Here is an 18,563-nt window from a genome sequence, read left to right as displayed (position 1 = left end):
CTTTATCTCTCCAAGCAGGATGGTGCCTCCTCAGACCAGGCAAACAACATCAGTCCTGTCCAAGTTCCTCAACCCGACTACTTCTCGGATCGACCAGTGACGTCACACTCAACCTCTGACCTTCTCCAAGTGGGCGTCAACCATCTGTCAACATCTCTGCCCCTCCCCAGCCCGAGCAGCGACGGCCACTACGATGTCATCTCATCCATTCCAGAAAGCCACCGCCCACCCCAACGGCTGAACAACAGCTTTTCAGACATGAGAAGCCACGGCCTATCAGAGTCGAGAGATGTGGGACTTCCTTCTGAGGAGTACAGTGTGGTGAGGCACGCCAATCCCAGCCACATGCAAAATGGCCAGAAGGTTAATGTGAGAAATGTCGACCAAAATTGGACCCTCGCTCAAAAACCCGGTGCAGATCCGGCTGGTTCTAGGGTGGATTCGGGGAAACAAAATGGACAGTTCGACAGCGGGATCAGTGTGAACTTTTCCGAACACGCGTCCGTAAATAACGAGCATAACCCTCAAAATATTCAGGGTAGAGCTGATCACAATCAGCGAAACGAGCATGCAAGAGATCAAGGACTCTTTGAAGCAAGAAACCTGTTCTTCACAGGAGAAACTCGAAACCCTGAAGCTCCAAAAGTTCATAACAGGAGTTTTGACTTCGGTGTTAAATCAAATCCTCGCTTTGACTCAGGCCCGTTAAAGTGGTACAACCCTGGCATACACCCTTCACAGCATCAAGGCAAAGTTTCCTCTAACGATAGAGCCGGCGCATCGTCGTATAGTCAGAACCTTGAGAGAAGACTCTGGGAACAAGACCGACCATCGGCTTTCTCCAAACCGACCAGACTGAAAACACCTCCCCCAGATTACAACACTGAGGACACCCCAAAGCCCAACGTTTCCCGACGCATGTCTTTACTTTCAGCATCAAGAGCAGAGGAGCGTGGTGGTCCTAAAAGGAGCCAAAGTACGCCCTGGCACGGTATCAAAATCGAACTGAACGGTTCTGAGGTTCCAGAATCCATGCTCGTGTCAGGATCAAACGAGCCAAACTTGTCAGCTTCCTTAAATAGCTTGACAGAGAACAACCTTCAGGAGAATGGAACACACAACCACCACCATGACACTCGCACTAACTTTAGTTCTGATAGGTTTAAAGCAGTTGCTTCTCCGAGCAACGATAACACGGGAGGCCATTCTTCTCCAACCCATCTCTCTCAGCCGAAGCCGTATCCAAACATGAGCCCGAAAAGTTCCCGCCCAGCGGTGCTTAGATCACCAACTGCGATCTCGTCAGAAAAGATTGGTGAGGCAAAAGGCGCAGGGTTCCAAAGGACGTCAACGTCGCAAACTGCAAGCCAGGAAGTCCACAAGAAGTCCAGTAATGGAACTTCTCCCAGTAGCAACATCTACAGAAATGGTAACATTAAATCTGGACAACAGTTGTTGAACAACAGTAGTAGCAAGACAGGTGACCAACAGCAACTGCAGCAAAATAAGCAAAATCACCACGAGCAAAATGGACAGCCTCGGCTTCCCCCCCAGCGTATGCCACAAAATGAACATCATACGACACAACGACTGTACCCAGATGTTTCTTTAATAGAAAAACAAAACGCAGAAGGGTCAAAAGCTATGGACACGCCAAAAGCCAAAACAGCATCAGAATCAAAAGAAAAAGCGGATGCCGCAACTTTGAATGAGACAAGAGACTCGAACCTGAGACCACCCAAAGCAGGCAGTAAGGAAGCTGAGCCTCTGAACGGAGCAGACAGCATGCGTTCATACAGTGCTGAGATAGGGAAAGTTTTAAACGATCTCGACCAAACGTTGGAATCCCATGGGTGGAGGGCATCGCTGAAATCCCACATGAAACCCCAAAGGCCACTCATAGCCTATGTCTAGCAGAGGTCATAACTAATGAAATACTCAAGAATCGTTAACATTTTTATCCGTCCAATCTTGAAAAATAAGACAGTGAAATTGTGCTGGTAGAACCATCGTTAAAACGTATTGTTATTATTATAATTATAGCACAAACGTTCAATCGCAATATAATAAACAAATAATATAAGTTATAGCGCCACATACGCTCGTGTCGCTTTTTAGGTAAGGCTGCCCAATATGTCTTTCCTTTGATTAGAATATTAGAATACACTGCTGAAACAAAATAACAATAATATGGAGAATTAAGCATATTTAGTGTTTCAATTACATAAATTGCATTAACTTTCAAAATGCAGTCATAATCATCACACAAAGTTCTCTGTAAACAATAACTTTGGGTTAACATCATTCTCTTTAGTCTTTTTGGAAATATTCTGCCCAAAACTATACAAAAAGAATAATATTAATATGCTACACATTGTATACAGTTGTTTAAAAAAATCGATTTTTCACAAATTATTTTTTATTTTCATAATATGGTTATGTTATTATCTTGTATAGACTCTACTATCAGTGTCTGGGGCACTAAGAAATCAGGAGAAGAAAATATTTTCAACTTGTTCATATTCTTAAGGACACAGTTCTGTAAAGCACGACTGAAAACCTCCTATACATATTATATTTCTTGACGAGGACTTTAAATCTGGACACACATGCAAGAACGATAAACAATAAGCTACATGCCGCACTATGTGTCAAGAATTTATAAAAATAGGAAAATTCTCCCTGCATCTTTCCAAACGTGCACCAATATCAGTGAGCTGAGTCACGAAATTGTAGCTTGAAACTAATCGACTTGACTTTAATATATATATATATATTCTTTTCCAACTCTTTTCAGACACAAAACCTTGCTGGTGGGGATTTGGAATTGGGCATTGTGGTGTGAGGAAAGAGGGAAAAAGGGCGGGGGGGGGGGGGGGGGCAAAAATGTGGAATACTCTTGAATAATCCGAATACCATCCACTATAATTAGTCTGCGGTCTGAATGAATCCCAGTTAAGGTAGACTGCTAGAGTACATAAGGACATCATTGTTCAGATGTACATCGTGCTATTTACTTTGGTGTACCGTCTTTTTCTTCTTTTCTTCCTTCTTGGCTTGTTTATTTTAGCAACTCGCTCGAGAACTCCGCCTTCATATTGACCTATGTTGAGCCAACAAGGTGGTGTATTCCAACACATGAAGAGCTATGTGGGGGGAAAACGATCTAAGTCTCGTTTTCTAGCTTGGAGAAAACTCACATTTTAAAATAAAAATATACTGAAATTTGTTGTTTTTTTTTTAATACGCTCTTTTGAAAATTCCCCATTGAGTCTGTGTTTCAGTTTGACAGTTTTTGGGGTAGGCCTATTTTATTCAGTGAACAATGGAATCAAGTGCACACGCTAAAGGCTATAACTCAATCATTTCGAGTTCGCGATTTTTGTTGTTTATTCCATTGGGGTCTTAATACATGTATTATATATTATACACCCCAGTCCGCTCGGTTTAACTTTCAGTACGTTTTACAACACTTGCAACACAGTTATGTTATATATGATTAGAGAAGTTTTAATAGAGAGTAACATAATAAGTAAATGAAGGAGGAGAGATATGGGTAAATTTGATATGAAAGAAGGGACAAACCATACCAGAGCGCTCGCCAACCGCCTGATCTACTCCGTATACGTACAAAAAGGCTGTTTTTTGTGGGGGGTTTCTAGTACGTAGCCCAAGACGAAAGCTCCAAACTGACCTCTTCTCTTGGAATGCCTTCACTTCACATTTCACTACAAAACCAGGAGTGGAGAAATTTATGGTGAGTCTGTGCCACAACAACCCGTTGATTTAGCAAAGAATACACACACAACGATATTTTTAGACGGATAACCGTAACTCTATTTCTTTACGTAGGCGTCTTTTCTCCCCCCTCCCCTCCCTTCCCCGACACTTTTTAGATCAATTAGGAAGAGGGCTTCCGATCCTGCCTGTCAGGGCCAACCAGTACTGAGAGAAATACACCATCCCAGCAGAAAGAATACGATTGAGATACTCGTTAAAATTTGAAATGTTCTCCCCACTCAGGAATCGAACTCGGGTCTCCTGCGTGAGACAGCGAAGTGCATAACTGTTGTTACGCCACAGACCGTAACTATAAAAATAAGGAATAGCAGGTCACAAAAGGGCCCCTATTAATCGCCCACTCCAGGACATTCTTGTATCTCCATATACTGTATCTTTTATTTTTTACAGCATGTATCCATCCTCCATCATCTGAGCAAGAACAAGCATACTTTTCTTTTCTTCTATTTTTCATTACCATTCATTTACTATCCTGGTCATCTCATCGCCATATATTATTATTATGACGTCATTTGTTTTGTGACTCGGCCAGTTCTACTGCCGTCGGATGTTCAATTTAAATAATAAATTAAGTGAAAAATGTTCCCGTGTGTTTTTGTGCTTTTTTTAAAGAGTATTTTGTTGTAATTTAAACATTTTTTTTGTCGAACTTTAAAACTAAAAAGGTGCTAAAACCCTTCATGGTAAAACAGAGGTATTGGTGGTTGACTATACTATACATACACTTTTAAAGTCAGAATCCCTCTCCCATTAACCAGGGTATTAAGTTGTTAAAGTCCTAAAAAACGAGAGGGATTCAGAACAATCAAAATTATCAGATGATGAAAGGGAAAGTGGGAAGTGGTCGTTTGTACAGGTGATTGTCTTGAAGCTGTGGCTGTTAGTTAGAGTAGGTTCAACTGTACCGCAAATAAGTCTGAATACTGATCTTTTGCACGATAGTAATTGAGAGTATAAAATTAAAATCTTTTCTTTTACTTTTGAAGTAGGCAGTAGCCCGCTGAACAGTTGTGTCCACATCTCTGAGTGAGTTAAAGCAGTCTGTGCTATAAATGGGTCAAACTGGGAACCGTGATTCTGAAGTCAGTCCTTGTGACAGCCATTTCACTTATGGAGCAGTCATGGTATAACTATACATGTCATATATCATGTATAGATGTTTTTTTGTTTTTTTAAATCCTACACGAGAAACCAACGCTGGATCTTTTTTTTTCAAATTCCTCTTGTTCAACTTCAACTTTTCTTTTTGGATTTACGGCGCTCGCGACTGCATAATGTCATATGAGCACACAGGACAAATTACGCATTTTAAATTTGGTAGGGACCAAGTTTGAATTTTGCCCAGGTGGCATCCGTAGCCTATTCTTGTCGACTTTAGGACCATCAAGGGGTCTTTAACGTGCATAACTTGCACACGGGACCCCGGACGAGACTTGTCGCCCTTATCCGGAAGGCTAGTTGTTAGATCTTACCTACCCTTAGAGCACGGGCGAGGCTGAAAGACAGCAGTAAGGGGCCAAGGGATAGACCTAGCAGTAGAAAGGCAGCAGAAAGAGTCAGGAGCCCAGATGACTAGAGAGCAGGAAGGTTGAAAGGAGAAGCTTTTTAAGAAAAGAACGTTTTCCATCCGTCAGGTTTCAAACCCAGGACCTATTGAATGAGAGGGAAACACCGCATCTTTAGACCTCTAAAGTCTCTTTTATTCATCTTTAAATGGACATTCCTGTTGGTAGTGCAAAAGCTGCATTTCGCCAGAGATCCTCCAGGCTCCTGTAGATTTTTGGGTCTCCCTGCCCAGGGTTGAGCCATTATTTCCTTCCTAGTGCTTTGAGCACTGGGCAGGTGTGTAGTAGATCTATAATCGATTAATAACAAATGATAAATCTGATCAACTTTTACATAACAACACAACACATCATTCCTTTCTCCATTCCTCCTCTCTCTTGTTTGTTTTTAGTAGAGTAGGTTTTACGGCGCTCGCAACTGCATAAGGTCATATGAGCGCCAATCTCCTCTCTCTCTCTCCGAGAATGTATGTAAAGAAACAAAAACAAAAAAACCCAACAAAAAAACAACCTTGTGTGTGTAATACTTTACAAATTTTATTCGACTGTTCATAGAAAAATATATTGCCATGCGCGAAGGGATATTCTTCCATAACACAATTAATTTAGGACACTACAAATGAGGAAGTAATAATAGTAGGAAAAGAAACTGGCCATCAGTACTGAGGATATTAAATAGGCTAGAAGAAGTTCTAAGGTGAACATAAGAAAGGTTATTGTACTGTAGGATGAGAGTCACCCGTCAAATAAATATTTATATCAACTTTTAGTTCTCATTTCATCCTCTGTCTAAAATTTACACCACCAACACTAACTTTTCTCCAAAAATTTTGCGTGAGACATAAAAGTGTATGTTAAAAATTTCTTAAAAGCTAAAGGCTAATACATTCAGAATTTATTTATTTCTTCTTTTTTTTTAAAAGAAAACTTTAAATAATCATACTAACTAATTAAAAATTGTAAACAAATTGAGATTATAACACGCATACACATGTTATTCAGTTGCATTAATAAAACAAAGGACATTTAAGTAAAGTGTTAGAATCACTCGGTTCAGTCAAGAAAAACACACCATAGTTATCATCAAGATTTGATTCATGTGAAAAGTAATATAAAAATTCAGAACTTTTCGACAGCCAGCTGTGAGTGTGTGTAAGCAGTGCCAAGCCAAACAGGCAAAAGCAGAAAGAAAAAAAAGATGCATACATATGAACTACTTTCAGACTTATAAAGATTAAATAAACCATTTCAATACATGTATTACATATATATCAGTATTAGTCAGTTACTAAAATAGATGAGTAGAGAAAAAAGATCACTTGTGAGCACATGAGCAGTCAATAATGTCACAAGCCCCAAATTTGTAACTGAGACTGTTATCATAAAAATTTCATTCTTAAAACGAATAAAATATTTCTTTACCTTGTAGCGATATACTCAGTTTCTTCTGACACAATTATAGATGATACATTAATACACTTTCCGAACATCGCAATGACCATGCAAAAGCTCCAAAATGTAACACAGACCACAACCACAATAATTTCAATTTTGAAATACCTGAAATTTCTCTTTGAAAGAATAAATTATACAAGCATTATTTGCTATATGAAACTCAGAGAGTAAACACAAATTGTGTGCCAGCTGTCCGAAAGTACTAAAACCAGAATTCTTTTTTATTGTTTAAACTGCAGTTTTTTACTTTGTAGTATTAGTTACATATGGTCAAAAATATTTAGTTAAAATTCAAATTTAAAAAGTTGCAAAAAGCAAGAATAGATCAGACACAATTTCGGTACAATTTTTTTTAAAGAATAAATTTTCTTTCTCCATCTTGAAAAAATATAGTTTTTTGAGCTTAGCACAGCTTGCCGACGAAATGAACTTAAGCAGGCCAGCTGACAAAGTAAAAAAATTAGTCCTGTACCTTTAAAGATATGACTGGCATCACACATCTAATTAAAAATGTTCACTAAAATGTAATGTAGTAATACTTCTTACATTTTGTCCTAAAAAATCTTCTATATGAAATCTCGAGTATAACAAAAAACAAAACCTGATCAAAAAAAGAAAAGAAAAAAGAACACTGATTTTTTACTGTCTCCTTCACAAATTCTGCTGGTAAACAAACAGCCAGCAACATTCAAACAATCTGATTAAGGCTATGAATTAATGCTGTGACTCTGAAAAATCTTCAGGAAAAAACTTACACTGACAATGACAATAAAGACTTTACTTATTTGAGCATTCATTTTTACCAAGGTGATCAGTGTCAACAATTCATATAAATGCTTTTAGAATCATTACAGGCTCACATTTCAAGCACACAGTTGGCTCAACTTATATACAGCAAACTTTAGCACTTGTTTAGGAGTTGCCCCTTGATCTCATCCAAATTAAATTATTTTTCTTACACAAGCAGGATATGGTACTACTAACACTTTTAAAACATTCCTTTTGACAATTATACACGCATATTATTAGTATGGAAAATATACTAAATATCATTTGTATAGAGTTCATCCCAACTCAACAGCTTGCTTTATGTGCTTTACAATCCATATTACTACCTAGAACACTCAAATACATTCTCAGCTTCGAGGGAAGCATACAGTGCAAGCAGCCAATTACGTTCTCAACACAAACAAACAACCTTTAATCAGACATACTTGATGACGCATCTTACACATGGCCACATATACACAGAAATACACTCAAATGATGAAAAGTTTACTGAAAGCCCAGTTGAAATGAGGTCTTGACGGCACTCCTTGCCGCCGAGCGTCTATTTCATCCTGCAGGTCAGTCAGACTCTGACGTTGACTTGTAGAGTCACAATCTCCATGGGACTCAAGGTCAAGGTCGTACCAGTCAAGTGTTTTGTCGGCTGCTCTGACTTGGAGTCTGAAAAAGCACCACAAGGAAATTAGTGTGTGTGTGTGTGTGTGTGTGTGTGTGCATGCTTGCTCATGTGTATGAGAGTGTGTGCGTGCTCATGTGTGTGTATGTGTGTGCGCCCGACTGAAAATGATATCCTCACTGTGTCAAGCTGCGGGCTTGAACTGACACAATCCATTTTTTTTACATAAGAAAAAAAACAACTTAGATATCTGAATCCTTTAAAAGAATTCTAAGAAGCAAGATATAGAAAGCCACTCTGTTAGACTAGTCCTTTGGCTCCCTAGTATCAAATAAGCCTTTCCTATTCAACTCAGTCAAACTAGTTCTAAAGAAGCAGCATGAGCTATCAGCCTCGCCAGTAAGATCTCGTTTCACCCACAGGATTTTCTCAAAGGTAAGTTTTGTTGTGATGAAAATAGATCACTGACTTCATGCCGCAGCCTTGACTTCCTTTACAGTACAGAGAGGAATGTATATCAAAGCCAATGTGATCAGTCACAAATTTACTTTAAGTGCAATTGATAAATCAAGAACCGGCTGGTATAGACATTCATCATTACCATAATCAATTACACATATTCTTTTTCTTTTTCAGTTGTCAGGTCTGAAGCAGACACTGACGATCATGGTACCCCACTCCTTCCTGTTGTTTGTCTTCTTGATCAGCTACATGATCGTTTAAAATAGAAAAATGCAAAGGGGTGGGGGGGGAGGTTGGTCAATTGTACAAGTGATTGCCTAGGACAGGTGGTCCTTACAGCAGGTTCAACTGTATTTGAAGATGTGTCTACCGCCTAGCAAGAGCAATATTCAGGACAACTTGTAACACTTTCCTACCTGAAGTGTTTGAAGTCCTCCACTGCAGCCTCTTCACCTCATCAATAGGAATGTTGCCTCCCAGAGACAGCTCCTGGATCTCAGAGATGACGAAGGGACTGAATACGTTCTGAAAATACACCACAAGAAAGGATTTAATTAGCAATCTTTTTGAGGTAAAACTGTTCTGCCAATAAACCCTGGGATATCACTAATCATAAACAAGTCAGTAACATTGTGAAATAAAAGCAAATATCTTGAAATCAGCTTAAAAACTTTATCACACTGATAAGAAGGTATAAAAAAAATTGGACTACTATTTATTTTTTTATTAGGATTTCAGAAATACTTTACAATAAGTCTTAAAAATGAAACTATTACAATTTTCTAAAAGGCAGAAAACAGAGAACTATGTCAACAAACAGAATAGTTTTTTCCGCACGGAGAAAAATAAGTTCCCTTAAATTTTCATTAAAAAAATTTTTTTTATGCAAGTACTACAAACATTTCATTTTATTAAACATTAAGATACATAGACTCTTAAATAATGAAAAACTATAGTCGATTATTTCCAAGACGGCTACCCAGTGTTGAGGAGAAAAGGTAGATGTCTTGGAAGGTGTCATTATCATAATGTATCATAAAATGAAAAGGGGTAAGTGGGAAGTAGATCTTGTCATTCATACAGGTAATTGTCTTAAACAGGTGGCCGTTGTACTAGTTTCAAATGTTCTGTTCTTTGATCAGCAAGCCCACCAGGTCTTTGCGCTTTGCTTACCTTCAAGTCGAAGCTCACGGGTTTTGAATACTCTTTGTCCTCTCCCACTTCGTAAAAGTGTTCAAACCTCACAAGGTACGGCACTTCCCCAGACGCTGTGGGCAAAGGTCCGCTTTGGTAGAACTGCTCCAGGGTCAGTAAATGAATGTTGGCTGGCAGGGAAGATTTCAGTGCGCTCCACTGGAAAAAAGAATCAATGACAGTCAAGAAGAAGTAAAAACAGCCACAGGGCAGGAAACAATCAAAGAAAACTAAAAAAAAGTCAGGAAATGGGAAGTGTGCTGACAAAATGAGTTACTTCTCATATTAAAGCCTAAACACTCTGCCATCATATTTTGGGGAAAATCCAAAGAAACTGGGTGGTAAACATCGCCAATTGGTGAGATGAGGCGGCAAGGTGTTAAGGAAATAGATACATCATGCTTAAAGCTGAAGTTTTAACAAATTAAAAGTATGAAATAATAAAAGAGACGTTATTGTTAAAAAATATGACAATAGAAAATCTACAAGTTTGACCTAGTGTCGATTTTTGGCCAATGCCTCCATTCGCAGATTGCGAGAAGTAACTCATTTTGTCAGCACTCCTCACATTTACTTAATTTCATAATTTACAAGAAATTTCAACAGCTTGCAATTTCTGGACAAAGAAAGGCTTTTCAGTTTGCTACAGCCAGATATCTCTAACTCCCAATGACACCTCAGTATAAGCGGTAGCTAAAAAAAACAAAACTTAGAAGAGAAAAACTTTCATATGATGCTGTAAAAGAGTCCAGAATAATAAATAATAAATAATAACTTTTCCAGAGATAGGATGAATTGAAATACATAATAAAATGCAATATTAACATTCTGTAACCTATGTAGAATATTTTTTAAAAGTGAAGAGTACAGGTTAGCATTCCCATGGACCTCAGAGCATTAGTATATTTTTATAAAATCCTTTCTCTTCTGCAGACATTCTCTTCACCCTCCCCTTCAAAAATAGGATTAATTCCATAGTTTTCAGCATAGATCTTTTACCACCCATTGATCAAAGGTGTTGTACAGCCAGTTAACTACAGCTAACAACTGTCTGCCTCCACTGGAGAAAACACTAAGAGATAATAGACTGCACACTGACGGTTTCCCTTAAAACTTTAAGGAAACCAATTAGCAACATCATTCCCCCCCCCCCCCCCCCACACACACACACACAGAAAAATGCAACCATAATACATGACATTGTTATTTGTTATACCCCAGTAAAAAATGCTTGAGAGACAGATCAAGGCACCAATATAATTTTGAACTTTAAAAAAAAACACTACAAGTTTGCAGATCGCAAGTCTCAATGTAATAGTAAGGGGAGCACTTAATGGTAATTACACCAAAAAAAACCATTTTTAAAAATAAAATTTTAAATAAAAACCAAAAAAAACCGGGAATGCTGAAATGTAGAGAATTCAGGTAGCCATGGCAAAACAAAACAAGAAATATCCCCCTGAATGTCTTACCTGGGTTTTAAACTTGGTCACGTACTGCACCGGAGAGACTTCGGCGGTAGAGAAGGAGATGGCTGGAGTGAGGAAAATATCCTGGGCCGTAGGGCGGTACAGACGAGACGAGTTCTCAATGCTGTCCAACAGCAGGTAGTGGGTACCTGAATCATATCAACAATAATTATAACAATTACAACAATAATAGGTTTAGTGAGAGTTTTACGGCACTTGCAACACAATAAGGTCATATAACTGCTGAAGTTAAGAGGTGTTACAGGAGAGTAACAAACACAAAAAAGAAGGAGGGGAGATAAGGATGATAGACATTTGTTAGGAAAGAAGAAGCAAACCACACAAGAGCACCCGCCAACCACCTACACAACAATAATAAAAATGATGATGTATAAATGATTATAATAATAATAATAATAATAATAATAAATAGTATTATCATTATTATTTTAAAAAATTACGAACATTTGTATAATGCCTAATCTCGAGAAGGCGCCAGGTTCTGTGAAGTGCAGAATTATTTATTCAATATTAGAATCAATTGTTTAATACAATTGACAAAATCAAAAGACAGAAATGTACATTGTGAAACCATTTGTCAACTGCATACATATAAGAAAAAAACAACAACCTGACCTGACCATCAATGATTTATTTATAGAGGCACCAGCCATCCATGTCCAGGTGCTGTTTTAGCCTCTTTTTCCTGTATTCGGATTAATAATATCTTTTTGCCAATTTATTGGTTCCGCTTCTATGTACCCCATATCTATGGTTCTCAACCTGGAAATCGCCTATAATTCGCTGCGCTGTAATTGCCTCCCCCCACCCCTTCTCATCCCCCCCCCTATAGTGTCATCATTTATGTTACCGTCTATTTTTATCGATAACACGTTTATGGATTAAGGGCAGTATTAATGATAATTAAGAAAAAACAAAAAAAAACCCATCAATTAAATAAATAAATAAATAAATACATACATAAATAATAAATAAATTAATAATGCTAATGATTATCATAACACAAATATTGATAATGAGAAGAAGAAAAAGAAGAAGAAGAAAAAGAAGAAGAAGTAAAAGAAGAAGAAGAAACACGGTCATAACATCAATATAAAAAACAATAATACTAACAATAGAATTGATTTGAGTAAAATAATGAAATAATAAATGGAGCAATAAATCAAAATTTCTAAAAGGACACTACTTGGAATCCGCCGATTGTATGGGATCAGATACCTTGTATGAATACGTTAAATTAGGTAATTCAATCCATACAATTTGAGGTTATATGTTCAGATCACCATTCTTTTTTTTTTCCCAAGAGGAAAGCAGAAGTCTATTCTCATTTTGTGTTTGGTCATTCTATTGAGTTAAGTAAAAAAAAAACACAAAAAAACATTAGAAATAAAACTGCACAAAAATTAATTCCATTGCCCTTTGGAACCCTCACCACATAAATGATGTACTGCTATGGAACCCTCACCACATAAATGATGTACTGCTATGGAACCCTCACCACATAAATGATGTACTGCTATGGAACCCTCACCACATAAATGATGTACTGCTATGGAACCCTCACCACATAAATGATGTACTGCTATGGAACCCTCACCACATAAATGATGTACTGCTATGGAACCCTCACCACATAAATGATGTACTGCTATGAAACCCTCACCACATAAATGATGTACTGCTATGGAACCCTCACCACATAAATGATGTACTGCTATGGAACCCTCACCACATAAATGATGTACTGCAACACTGACTACTTCCATAACATCTCTTTTTTTACTCCTCACCTCTGGTCACCAAGCCTTTTCCATCAATGTCCCTCTCATCTAAAGCTTCTCCAACGCCTTTTCCATCATCAACAAGCAAACGACGATGAAGCTGTGGAAATAGTTGTTTTGAAGCATAAATGACAAATGACGAAAGATATCAGAAGACACACCATTTTCCATAGAGATGACAAATATTATTTTATACTTGGTTGCATTTCCCACGGTACATAGCAACAGAGTTGGGGCAGAAATTTTCATTGAACCCAATTACACATTAAAAAACACTTTATGCACTCATAAAAAGCCCACTTTCTTTTTTTTCCCCCAGAAAAAAACATTTTTGGCCCAAGAAACAATCCAGCAACAAAGTGCAGAAACTGCAATTTCACCATATTAGACCAGACTATCTGTCTCTCTTGATACTTTGAACTAAGAAGTAGTACCAGACTTTGTATGAGTATCATGCTGTAAAGTAGAATAAGATACATTATGTCTGACACCACTTCTGAAAACTACAGGTTACCAGGATATCATGCATATTTCATTGTGCACAAATACAAAGCTCTATTCATCCAATAGTAGATGGGTGTAAACCAAGAGCAGGTTCGTGTTATTACCATAAACTGACCCAGTCACACGGCGGATTACAAACTTAAATAACACTCAGAAGTACAGGATTCAATTCACAGTGGGCTGAAGTTTTCTCATTCTTAATGTAACGTAACATTTTTTTTCAGCTTCATGTCCTTGCAGTGGACACAGTGTATTTCTTCCAATATAATTTAGGTGGCGTTGGTAGCCTACTGGTTAGGATACAGGACTCGTAATCGTGAAATTGCGGCTTCGGGTTCCTGGGTTCGAGCCTCAGCTCAATCCGACATTGTGTTTTGCGTTCCGACATTGTGTCCTTGGGATAGACGCTTCACACAAATTTCCCACTTGGCTCTGTCCTTTCGGAGATGGAGGTTTAATTCGGGCGCCCTGCCTCTTAAATAACATAATAGTGTTGATAGAGGCATTAAACCTGTACCATTTCACCATTTTTCAATATAATTTACATTGTATCAAGTTGGATGTCATAATTCAATCAAAATTTTGAAAAAAAAATTTTTTTAATCATACCATCAGTTCTACATCGCCTTCGTTCAGGCTGGTCCCACCTTGAGCTCTGTCTACCAGCACTGTGAACTGAACATTTTTCTTTGTGTCCTGTCGAGAAAAAAAAATTAAATACATAAATAAATAAACAGATAGATAGACTAATAAATAGATAGAGAGATAAATTAATTTAATTAATTAATTAAAATAAACAACAAAAAATGTTTGTCTTAGTAAAGTTTTACGGCGCTCGTAAATGCATAAGGTCATATGTAACGAAAAAGAAATTGCAAACTTGCAACAAAGAGAGTCACATCAACGCTACATAAGTCAAGTGAAAGGAGAAGCAGTAGTCTCATAAACAGGATAACAGAAAGGCAAGACCTGTTTACAGCCATGTGAGAAGGGAGTACTAAACAAACAGCATAGAAGCCCTCAACAGAAGGGAACAAACAATGATATTCCATCTCTGAAAACAGCACATGTTTCTGAACTAGCACCTCAACAGAATCAACCCTGTAAAAACCACCCATGAGCTAACTTTGGGACCACATTTACAAAAAAGTCCAGCATCTGCTCTTCAATTGTCCCAAGCTAGAGGATCTTAGATGGCAACTTTTTCCCATCCCAATCACAGACAATACCATATAACAAAATAAAAAAAGCAACTTTTGAAGACCTCCACCTATTAAAAGATGGCACTGTACCGAAAGGCACAAGCTCAGAGACTACTGGATTTTAAAAAACAAGAAATAGGACTCAGAACCAAAAAATAGGACTCAAGAAAACTGACGACTTGTTTCAAAGGGAGACAGCCAAGCTCACTTGATTTCTTGAAATAAAAGCAGAATAGGGTCCAGGAAAGACATCTGTGGTATCAATAAGAGAATTGAGGACTATGTTAAATGTTGATAGTGTCCATTTTTGCATAATAAGACATCTAATTTTATTATGCAGGCCATTTCTAAGACTATTGAAAAAAATTAAACAAACAGAATATTGAAGTCTCAAAGAGCTAGAAAGTCAACACATCTATGGCCCAAGGATAGGTCAGACTTACCTTGATGCTGATGAAGGAATTCACAGGGTAGTAGTTGCCAGCCACTGGTTCTGTCTGTTTCAGTTGCCAAGTGGGTCGGTAATTCAGGCTGTGTATGAAGAAACAGTACTGTTCAGTCAATTTCACATTGTTGACAAATAAATTCATTTACAGCAAAAAATCAATAGAAATAAAATTAAACAGTATTTATAATTTGCTCAACTTTTTAAAAAGCACAATCAAAGAAAGTGAAATAATTGATTTTACAGTGCTTTGGCATTGTAGAGAACTGAGGAGCTTCAAAGAGTTTGCATCTGAAAGGCTTTGCACACATCACAAAGATAGTCTCTTGATATATATAATAATAATAATAAATAATAATAAATAGCATTTGTATAGCGCATATCCCCACCCAACAGCAGGCTCTATGCGCTTTACACTATATTATAACCCCAGCAGACAATAGAACTCCGAAACATTCTCAGCTTCCCGGGAAGCATACAGTGCAAGCAGCTGATTAAGCGCTCAAACACTAACAAACTGACACGATCTATATATAACAAACAGCATTCTGATTCAGGTGTACACCTTGTAAATCTATAGCCGTCCCCACCTAAAAAAACAAAACAAACAGAACAGCAGCCCAATAAACAAAAATACACGCTAATAGCTCTAAATTTATCTAACAATACATCTGGACAGTATCTGTTCTCAGAACACTCCATATTCCCTCATTATCCAGCTTGGGCCACGTAATAGCAAGAACTTACACCCTCTCCAAGATCTCACGCCCATTGGCATCAGTGTAGAAAGTTTTTTTGTTCTCGAAGCCATCAAGGTGGTAGCGTGTGATGACTTCTTTTCCAATGTGATCCCTGAGTAAACAAAAATAAACCAGTCAGGAATAAGAAGTACCAAAGCTAGAGCTACACATTACAGCCAAGATTCACTAAATGGCTGATGAAAGACTAATAAATCTTCATATTTTTCTTTATTGTTTCTACACATCAAGCTCAATGAACCTTTAGTGAAGTATGTCTTTACCTATTTTTTTAAAAAGGTCTATAAATAAGTTTTATGATAAAATAGTTTTAACATTTAAAAAATTGGCCTGATTTTCCCTCAAAAGAAACAGGGCCAAGCAAAGAATGTCAAAACCCAAAAAATATGAAAACAAAAAACTAAAAGTAGTCTAAAAACAGTGCCTTTCTTTTCTAAAAAAGATTATCTTTTAAAAAAAACAACAACTATATGCACAGATTACAAACTTGACAAAACTCTTTATGTGATAACACCCCGACTGTGTTGAGCTAACAAATCCACCCCAAAATCTTATGTTTCTTTTCTTCATTTTATTTCTAGTTCTAACAAGTTTTACAGCACTTGCAACACAACTACAACATAAAAGTGCTGAAAATCAAAGGTGTCCAAGAGAATAACATACAAAGACAAGAAGGAAGAGAGATAAGAAAAAATAGATGTCTGACAGGAGGAGAAAGAGCAAACCACACAACAGAGTCCCCGCCAAACTAACTACGATTATATCGGCGAAATCATCAACCCCAAACAAACGTAATTCTGTTGGACACTTACGCCACTGGTACAGGTCCCACGGTCCACTCCACCTCCACGTACGGCTTGTCCTCGTAAATACGGTACACCTGGCTCACCCAGTTGGTCACTTGTTGGTACGCCTCTTGTACCAGCACACCCTGACAGAGGAATGATTTATTTGTTTTTAGGGGGGATTTTTTGGTCCCGTGTCCTGATTTTGGTGCCGATATTTGTAGGTTACGTAAAAATGTATAGACATTGTTAAAAAAAAACACCACAACAAAAGAAAGGGGAATTTTTTAGTCGCTGATAATGATGATGATGATGATGATGATGATGATGATGATGAATGATCCATTTATTTGTTTGAGTTAAAGGGAGGCACAAGCACACAATAAAGAAAAACAGACAGGAAAGACAGAACCAGCTACAGGGATTTTGTTAAAATATCTGAAAAATTTAGGAAGTTGCATTTGGAAACAAAATAAAAGGCAGTCAATACACACAACTAATATAGGGTTAAACAGAAAAATAATGCTAAGAATAATAACTGTTCTTTTCAGAGAAAATAAAGGAGATAATGTTCACGGGGGGAAAAAAAGGAAAAAGAGCATCCCTGCAACTGGACAGACATACTGTTGTCTCCATCTTTGATCCTAGTCCTCAAGAATTATACAAAAGCTGTTACATGAGAAAGGAACCCTAGACATACTGAAGTAACACACAACCCCTGCTTTAGTCGAGTAACTAAGTGACATTTATTTTTCACATAAGATATGGCCTCACCTCACAAGTGCTACTGCATTTAGAGGCGTAAGAGAAATAAACCAAATTCAGAGAAACAAAATGCAGAACATATTTCACTCTCTCAGAACTTTTCTTTTTAACTGGCAGTCATTTTCCTAATCAACATCAATTAACAGTACATTCAAAACCACATAAATCTGCAGAAACACATGAAACTGGAAGCACTGACATTACCACTGCTATCATAGTTAGTTTGAGTGTCATTGGTTGAAAAAGACAACAACACTGATGTATAAATTACAGACGAAATAGCCTAAGACGACCCATTGTCGAAGAGAAAAGCGGTTGTCATAGACAGTTGAAAGGAAGGAAATGGGAAGTGGCCGTGTTTACAGGTGATTGTCTTATGCAGATTTCCATTAAAGCAGGCTTGACGGTTATTTACAAAATGAGTTTTCTGTACTTGCTTGTTTTAGTTTTAGTAAGATTTTTGCGTCACTTGCACACACAATAAGGTCATTTAAGTGTCAAAGATTAGAGGTGTTACAAGAGAGTAACAAACACAAAAAAGAAGGAGGAGAGATCAGGAAGACAGACATTTGATAGGAAAGAAGGAGCAAACCACACCAGAGCACCCACCAACCACCCACAGTACCAGCTTACCCTTTGAATGCCAGCAAAGAATTTAAGTGAGAGTTTCGTCGGTTCGTTCTTCTGAGGTCTGAAGATGTAGGCCCCGGAAGCCTGGAACTCTCCCTTGGTGTTGTTGCCTGTCATTCCTTCGTAGTAGAAGAAGTTCTGGCTCAGGGGAACTTTCAGGCCCGTCTTCAAGTTGGTCATGGAGCTAACCTCACCACTTGCGGAGAAGTCCAGCCTCACATACTGTAAACAAAATTGAGACAGTTTTTCAGCAAGTTAATGTGAAATGGGCTGTTGTTCGCCGCGAATGAAAACAAAAAAATTAGAGAAGTTTAAATAATT

At 37.7% G+C, this 18,563-nt stretch overlaps 2 protein-coding genes across 2 annotated transcripts in view; one reads left to right on the top strand and one right to left on the bottom strand.

Moving 5' to 3' along the window:
* Nucleotides 1-2,836, top strand: part of LOC101862491 — a gene marked incomplete in the record, with an annotated part of 31,463 nt that extends 28,627 nt beyond the window's left edge. The window contains 1 exon segment of the mRNA XM_013080895.2: nt 16-2,836. Coding sequence (XP_012936349.1) covers nt 16-1,914 — 1,899 coding nt within the window.
* Nucleotides 2,837-5,878: 3,042 nt separating this feature from the next.
* The window catches only part of LOC101862257 (lysosomal alpha-mannosidase), a 26,622-nt gene continuing 13,937 nt past the window's right edge, over nt 5,879-18,563 (bottom strand). Inside the window, exons 17-26 of the mRNA XM_005095469.3 lie at nt 18,246-18,464; nt 16,875-16,993; nt 16,052-16,156; nt 15,303-15,390; nt 14,267-14,353; nt 13,163-13,253; nt 11,355-11,500; nt 9,862-10,041; nt 9,105-9,213; nt 5,879-8,270 (exon numbers count right to left, since the gene is read on the bottom strand). Of these exons, the coding sequence (XP_005095526.1) occupies nt 8,173-8,270; nt 9,105-9,213; nt 9,862-10,041; nt 11,355-11,500; nt 13,163-13,253; nt 14,267-14,353; nt 15,303-15,390; nt 16,052-16,156; nt 16,875-16,993; nt 18,246-18,464 (1,242 nt within the window). The 3' untranslated portion in view covers nt 5,879-8,172. The remainder of the gene's footprint in view (nt 8,271-9,104; nt 9,214-9,861; nt 10,042-11,354; nt 11,501-13,162; nt 13,254-14,266; nt 14,354-15,302; nt 15,391-16,051; nt 16,157-16,874; nt 16,994-18,245; nt 18,465-18,563) is intronic.

The sequence above is a fragment of the Aplysia californica genome, unplaced genomic scaffold, assembly GCF_000002075.1.
Source record: "Aplysia californica isolate F4 #8 unplaced genomic scaffold, AplCal3.0 scaffold00104, whole genome shotgun sequence".
Taxonomy (NCBI): domain Eukaryota; kingdom Metazoa; phylum Mollusca; class Gastropoda; order Aplysiida; family Aplysiidae; genus Aplysia; species Aplysia californica.
This window is presented reverse-complemented; position numbering and strand designations above follow the sequence as displayed.